The 7,896-nt window shown below is 43.5% G+C and overlaps 1 protein-coding gene across 3 annotated transcripts in view; it reads left to right on the top strand.

The window, feature by feature from the left end:
- The first annotated feature begins 420 nt into the window (after positions 1-420).
- Positions 421-7,896, top strand: part of PAX3 (paired box 3) — a 146,935-nt gene continuing 139,459 nt past the window's right edge. For 2 of the 3 annotated variants that reach the window (XM_060767898.2, XM_060767900.2), the window contains exons 1-2: positions 421-1,001; positions 6,112-6,347. In XM_060767898.2, coding sequence (XP_060623881.2) covers positions 917-1,001; positions 6,112-6,347 — 321 coding nt within the window. In that variant the 5' untranslated portion in view covers positions 421-916. The remainder of the gene's footprint in view (positions 1,002-6,111; positions 6,348-7,896) is intronic. The other variant, XM_060767899.2, reaches the window with a different exon arrangement.

Here is a 7,896-nt window from a genome sequence, read left to right as displayed (position 1 = left end):
ACAGCAGCGTTTCCAAAGGAAAGAAGAGAAGAAGGAGAAAAGGGAGGAGAAACACAAAGCGAGGAAAAGAAAGACCTTGGCTGGAGAGGATGCGAGAGACAGGGTTCCTTATGGGCATCCCCAGTGGCATTGGGCAAATGGAAAAGTGGTCACAATGGGGGGAAGTGGACCTCCTCCTCTCCTCCCTCTCTCCTTCCCTCTTTCTTCTCTCCAAGCACTTTGAGCAAGAAGCTTCTCCTTGATCCAAGGGACGCGCTCCTAACCCTGGAGAAGAAAGAGAAGAGGAGGAGGAGGAAGAAGAAGAAGAAGCGAAAGTGGTCTCCTTCGTCCAATCAGCGCCGGGCTCCTCCAGACGGGACAGTCTCCCCGCTGGCCAATCGCGGCGCAGGGATCCCGAGCGAGCCGCGGGGCCAAAGGACTCATAAAGACTCCCTAGCGGAGTCGCCTTTCACTCCGCATCCGCGACAGGAAGGAAAGAAAGGAAGGAAGGAAGGAAAGAAGGACGCCTTCCCGCTGCCCGTCCGAGTCAGACCATCCCAGGGCAGGACAGGGGCTCGGAGGCTGCTCCCGGGACTCTGGAAGGAAACTTCCTCTCCCTTCTTCGCTCATCTTCACTTGGAGAAGTCGCCTCTCACGGGCAGGGAGGGGGGAACCGAGCCTCCCGCCCCCTTCCTGGAGTTTGGCCCTCTTTCCACCCCCTTCCTGAGAACACTCCTCTCTCTCTCTTCCTTCCAATTTCCTTTTCCAAGTCCTGGTTCCATAGACACACACTCCTCGCCTTCTTCTCCGAGGCTCTCTCTCTCTCTTCCCAGAGTTGATAGTCATTGTCTCCTATCCTTCCCCCTCCCCGCCTTCCTCCGGAGCGAGACTCGGATATAACCACGCTCCAGGAACAACAAGTCAAGCTGTGTCCGAAATGACCACTCTGGGTGGAGCTGTCCCAAGGATGATGCGACCAGCTCCCGGGCAGAATTATCCTCGCAGCGGGTTCCCATTGGAAGGTAAGAGCCGAAGGGGGCAGGTGGGGCTGGAGGGGCCAGGGAGGATGCCCCAGCTAGGGATGCCTTCCTTGCTGAAGGAAGCCACGGTGCCTAGACCAGGCATGGGCAAACTTAGGCCCTCCAGGTGCTTTGGACTTCAACTCCCACCATTCCTAACAGCCTCAGGCCCCTTCCTTTTCCCCCTCAGCCGCTTAAGCGGCTGAGGGGGAAAAGGAAGGGGCCTGAGGCTGTTAGGAATGGTGGGAGTTGAAGTCCAAAGCACCTGGAGAGTCCAAGCTTGCCCATACCTAGCCTAGACACATGCACAGGCATTCACACACTCTTACACTTTATATACTCACACATACTTATTTTTAATGTACTGGGCTGCTCAAGTTAAGTACATTAATGCTGTAAACACCCAGTGTACTATTCCACCTGTACACAAGCTGACAAAAGCAATAAAAAAATTAAGATAAAAAGTTTTTTAAACACACACACAATAATAAGATCCACACACACAAAGATTAAAACACACACTTTTAACTCTCTAGAATATACTACACAACTCTCTATATTTACTACACACACTCTGAAAAGTCTCTTTCTCGAGTCTCTTTCTCTCTATATAATACACCCATGCTTAGGGATATTAAAACACTATACCCACATGTGTAAACACATACACTGTGCACACAATTTAAACCTTATTTATCTCTCTCTCTATATATACTGCATTATAATACATATACACAAATAAGTGCACATAATTTAAACTCTAGCTCCATATAAATTATAATATACCCACATATATACACATGCACACATACACTGAGTACACAATTTAAACTCTAGCTCCATATATATTATAATATATCCACATATACTGCAAGCACATAATTTAAACTCTAGCTCCATGTATATTATAATGTACCTACACATACATTGAGCACACAATTTAAACTCTAGTTCCATGTATATTATAATATACTCACATACTCTGTGCACACAATTTAAACTCTAGCTCCCTATATATTATGATGTACTCACATATGTACACACATACACTTCATACACAATTTAAACTCTAGCTCCATGTGTATTTAATATACTCACATAAACTGAGCATACAATTTAAACCCTAGATCCATATATATTATAATATACACACATACACTGAGCACACAATTTAAACTCTAGCTCCATGTATATTATGATTTACCCACATGTATACACACATACACTGCATGCACAATTTAAACTCTAGCTTCATATATATTATAATATACTCACATACACTGAGCACACAATTTAAACTATAGCTCCATATATATTATAATATACCCACATATATACACAAATACACTCAGCACACAATTTAAACTCTAGCTCCATGTATATTATAATATACCCACATGTGTAAACACATACACTGTGCACACAATTTAAACTCTAGCTCCGTATATATTATGATGTACCCACAAATATACACACATACACTGAGGACACAATTTAAACTCTAGCTCCATATACATTATAATATATCTACATACATATACTTATACACTGTGTACACAATTCAAACTCTGGTTCCATGTATATTATGATATACCACATACATACACTCGCACACAATTTAAACTCTGGCTCCATATGTATTATAATATACCTACATATATACACACATACACATACACAGAGAGGCATACAAACACATACACACCCCAAAATAAACAGGTAGTCAGTAAGCGAAAAGTTTCAAGCTTACTTGAAAAAAAATATTTACCTCTTAGCCATTTTGTCTAACTTGAGTTGTAAGACACTTTGGGACCTCTTCCACACAGCTGCATAAATTCCCACATTTTCTGCTCTGAACCCGGAATATATGGCAGTATGGACTCATAACCCGGTTCAAAGCAGATATTGTGGGATTTTCTACCTTAATATTGTGGGATTTTCTGGTTTGATATTCTGGATTATATGGCTGCGTGGAAGGGCCCAGAGTTCCATTTTTGTGGGGAGAGGGAAGAGTGTTCAAAGGAGAATCTAAATGAAATAAATAAAGTAGAGCAGATCCATTAACTTAAGGAAATGTACCTATTTCCATATTACCAAGATCCTGTGGATACAATGGACCTTCTCTAAATAGGATTGAGGTCCCCAATTTAGGCTAACTTCCAAATATTTCAGATGGGGATATAAATGATTCACAATCAAAATAATAGACCATCTCACAGAGGAATAATACTCTTTCATACATGATTTACATCTATTATGGGGATGGGAGTATTATTTGAAGTGTGAGGGAAAGGAGGAAAACACACACACACACAACAGGAACTTCATTGGAATAGCAATCCACTCATCTCTTCGCAATCAACTTGCTTCTTTTTCTTTTCCGTGAGGTTTACACCTAAGTGGACAAGAGCACCTTTGCGGGGAAGGAGCCAAGGGACCCACAGGTCATTTGGGAAGGAATGGGGTCATATATCTCTCTAGCTCTGTCACAAAACGACTGGACTTGAAAACGTTTTGCAGGATTCGGGCTTCCGTCAAGTTCTCTGACCAAATTTACAAATTCACAAAACGTCGCAAACGTGGCGGCTGCTTTTGCTGTTGTGAATTTTGATTTCAAAACCACTTGTTTCACCACAATTCCCTCCATTCATATTTACGAAAACACCAAGCTTGGACGCAGGGCATTCCTAGTATATACAAGACATTTCAGAAACCCTCTTCCTCTTCCAAAAACTTTGAGGAGACTTTTCCAGGACCTCCCTGCTGTTCTTTTCCAATCGTTATGATTTTGTGACCTAAATGAAGGGCCCGCTAAATAAAGAAGGAGACTTAGAAAAACTGCTTTCTGGCCTTTGAATTTGAAATTATATTCATGTCCATGGGAGACGGGGAGGAAAAAACACGACAAAGGAAATGGAGAATATGTGGAGCAGGATGCCAGGACATAATGAGTTCCTATAAGTTGAGGAAGAGATGGACACAACTCTTTCCGAGTCAACTCTCCAACCACCATATAGTCCTTATAATTTCATTCCTTCCCCAAAGGCACATACGCCTTATAGATTATTATTATTATTATTATTATTATTATTATTATTAACAATACAATAATAATAATAATAATAATAATAATAATTATGTACTATGAGGCGTATGTGCCTTTGGGGAAGGAATGAAATTATAAGGACTATATGGTGGTTGGAAAGCTGACAATACATTAATAATATTAATATTATTAATAATAATAACAATAATAAATTTTAATGTATTGTCGAAGGATTTCATGGCCTCAATCACTGGGTTGTTGTGAGTTTTCCGGGCTGTATGGTCATGTTCCAGAAGCATTCTCTCCTGTCGTTTCGCCTGCATTCCTCTGAGGATGCCTGCCATAAATGCAGGCGAAACGTCAGGAGAGAATGCTTCTGGAACATGGCCCTACAGCCCGGAAAACTCACAACAACCCAATTCATTTTTATCCCGCTTTCTCAAAGCTGCGTACAGTGGATAACAACAAATTTACATAAAATACACATTCAGCAAGACATAATAAAACAACTGAGACAAACGCCCAATTACATAGGAATTCTGAATTTAGTTTGAAAATACTACAACTGTGGGTTTCAATACTGATTATAACCAGCAGACCTGTTGAAACAATTAGGATTTGTATCACAGATCCAAGTGTCCTTGTTTTCCTTGAGTTTTCTCTAAGTAAGAGGCTGGATTCCAAATATAATGCTCACACCGACCTTTGAAAAATTGCTTTCCATGGGTTTACGCTGAACATGGTGGAAGCTACTGGACTAGTTTGTAAACAACTACAAAGTTTGCAGTCTTCTTCCGGGGTTTAGAGAAGCTTGGATGGAGGAAAGCATTGCGATGCACAGTTCAGACAGAAGATTACAGAATACTGAAAGTAGTTGTGCTCATATTTTCATATATATATATATATATATATATATATATATATATATATATTATTTTTAATGTTTTTATATATGACATATATATATATATAAAACATATAACATTATATATATGTATGTATGTATGTTTTATATATATATATATATATATATATATAACAAGGGCCAGGGCTTCCCAGTTCTCACTGTCTACGCCACAGTTTTTAGACACTAGTTCAAAGCACATAATTTGAGATAAGATCCGGGAATATATGGCAGTATAGACCCAGGCTCTGGGTTCCCACATTAAAAATATAATAAAATATTTTTTGTGTCAGAAGCGACTTTGCTTCTGGTGTGAGAGAACTGGCCGTCTTCTATATCCCCACATAGGGAGCTAGAGCTGACAGATGGGAGCTCACCCAGCTCTCCAGATGGGAGCTCACCCAGCTCACCCAGCTCTCCTGCGGACCTTCAGGTCAACAGTCCTGCCGGCACAAGGGTTTAACCTATTGCGCCACCCGGGTCTCCTATAATAAAATATAATAAAAGATGAAACTGTGAAAGAAATATGTCAACCTCAAGTTGCATTTGAGAGTCTGAACGCCTGCCTAAACTGGAAAGATTTGTCCAAGTCCAATGGTTATTGGGAAAGATATTCCACCAAAATGGTCTTTGCTCACCACTCGTTTTTAACCTGATAGAAGTGCCCAATTTACCCAATTCAAGGTCTGCAAGTATCCCCACGTTGGCCATTGTTGAGTTCTTTGCCGGATTAGTTGGGAACTGTTGCCACGCAGTAAGCAACCGGAGTTCCTTGGACTCCAAAGAGGTGCTTTGAAAAGTTCTCTATTTGGAATGTGGACGCTAGTTTACAATTGCCCGGCATAGTAGGGAAACATCCAATATGGTGGCCTCTATGTATCTTGGGGTACATCGACATTATAGAATAAGTGCGAGCATAGTTTGATGCCACTCAACTTCCACGGCTCAATGTTTATGGAATCATAGCAGCTTGAAGTTTGAAAAAGTATTTCCCTCTTCTGCTGAAAAGTGCTGGTGCCTCACTAAGCAACTCCAAGGATTGCGTAACATTGAGCCCACTTTGGCAACGTGGTGTCAGACGGAGTCTTTGTAGGAAAAGGGTGCGGGTTAGGGCTCTTGGTCCAAGTCACCCCAAGTCTTCCATTGTGTTGCCTTCCATCCAGTGTCCACTCCGTTGGGCCAAGGCCGGGTCAACCAGCTGGGGGGCGTCTTCATCAACGGGCGCCCGCTGCCCAACCACATCCGCCACAAGATCGTGGAGATGGCCCACCACGGCATCCGGCCCTGCGTCATTTCCCGCCAGCTCCGGGTCTCGCATGGCTGTGTCTCCAAGATCCTCTGCAGATACCAGGAGACCGGCTCCATCCGGCCGGGGGCCATCGGAGGAAGCAAGCCCAAGGTGAGGAGGGACAGAGGGAGGGCTAGTGGTCCCTGCTTGTGGGGTGACCCTCTCCTATTGGTTCCCAACCTTTTTTTGACCAGGGAGCCCTCTCCAACATTAGTACCAAAAGGGTTACCAATCAGTTTTTGGTCAACGTTAGATTCAGTTTGGTTATTTGTGGTGCTGATTCAGAAAATTGCATTGGATAGATCACATCAGCTCTAGTTTCTGGTACAGAACATATGCCACCCAGGAGTCACCATCTGCTCGCCCACAAAAAATGACCAGTCGCTCTGGTTAGTTCTTGTGGACCACTGGTGGTCCATGGACCACTGTCCTATCCGAAGTGCAGAAACAACACTCCAACCTCTATGGCTCAATATTATGAAAACATGTAGGTTGTAGTTTGGCAAGGTCTTGAGCTTTCTCTGCAAAGTGTGCTGGCATCTCAACTAACTCTTAGGCTGGATCGACACTGCCCTATATCCCAGGATCTGATCCCAGATTACGGGATTATATGAGGCTGAATCTATACTGCCGTATGTCTCAGAATTGGTCCCAGATTTTGTTTTCTTCTGGCAGTGTCCTTCCTTAGGCGATCCCTCCTTGTTCGAGTAGGATTGTCTTCCAAGATCAGTATCCCTAGGTGACTCTGGAGCCCTATTCTTGATCTGCATGTTCTCCAACACTGAGAGCATTGGTTTCCAGGTGGAAGGTGGTCTCCCTAGGGGTTGGCTTGAAGCGTCTTCTTCTTGGCACGTTTCCCCCTTTGCCCTCCATTCGTGCCTCTTCAAATTCTACAGCACTGCAGCTCAAGGGCCAGGGCTTCCCAGTTCTCAGTGTCTATGCCAGAGTGTAGGTCGGGGTTGGTTTGAAGTGCCTTCCTCTTGGCACATTTCTCTCTTTCGCCCTCCATTCATGCCCCTTCAAATTCTACAGCACTGCTGGCCACAGCTGACCTCCAGCTGGAGCGCTCAAGGGCCAGGGCTTCCCAGTTCTCAGTGTCTATGCCACAGTTTTTAGACACTAGTTCAAAGCAGCTAATTTGGGATAAGATCCGGGAATATAGGGCAGTATAGACCCAGGCTCTGGGTTCCCACCCACACAGCTGAACAAAATTCCACATTATCTGCTTTGAACCGGAATCTATGGCAGTGTGGACTCAAAGCAGATATGGTGGGATTTTCTCCCTCGATATTCTGGAAGGGCCCTGGGAGACCAGCCACAAACAGGGAAACTTTTCCCTTTGCGAAGAAACTATTATATAGCATGGGGGGGGGGGTGTACAAAAAACGCTTGCAGACCTTGGGTAAAGACCCCCCCCCCCTCGTGGGTCGCTCCATCGGGATGGAGAAGAGCCCAGTTTGCTTCTACCCTTTTCCCTTCAGATCAATATGATCTTGAGCTCAAAACAAGGAAAGGCAAAATACTGGCAGGGATCAATGTGTTAGAGAGGGGCAAGGAGAAAGAGCTCAAATGGAAAAACAACTAGTCTCTAGATAGGAAATCTCACTGCATTCAATCCACATTTGCCTTTGAGTAGATATGAAACGGAGTGGGCTCTACA

This window comes from Anolis sagrei, chromosome 3 (genome assembly GCF_037176765.1).
Source record: "Anolis sagrei isolate rAnoSag1 chromosome 3, rAnoSag1.mat, whole genome shotgun sequence".
Classification (NCBI taxonomy): Eukaryota; Metazoa; Chordata; class Lepidosauria; order Squamata; family Dactyloidae; genus Anolis; species Anolis sagrei.
This window is presented reverse-complemented; position numbering and strand designations above follow the sequence as displayed.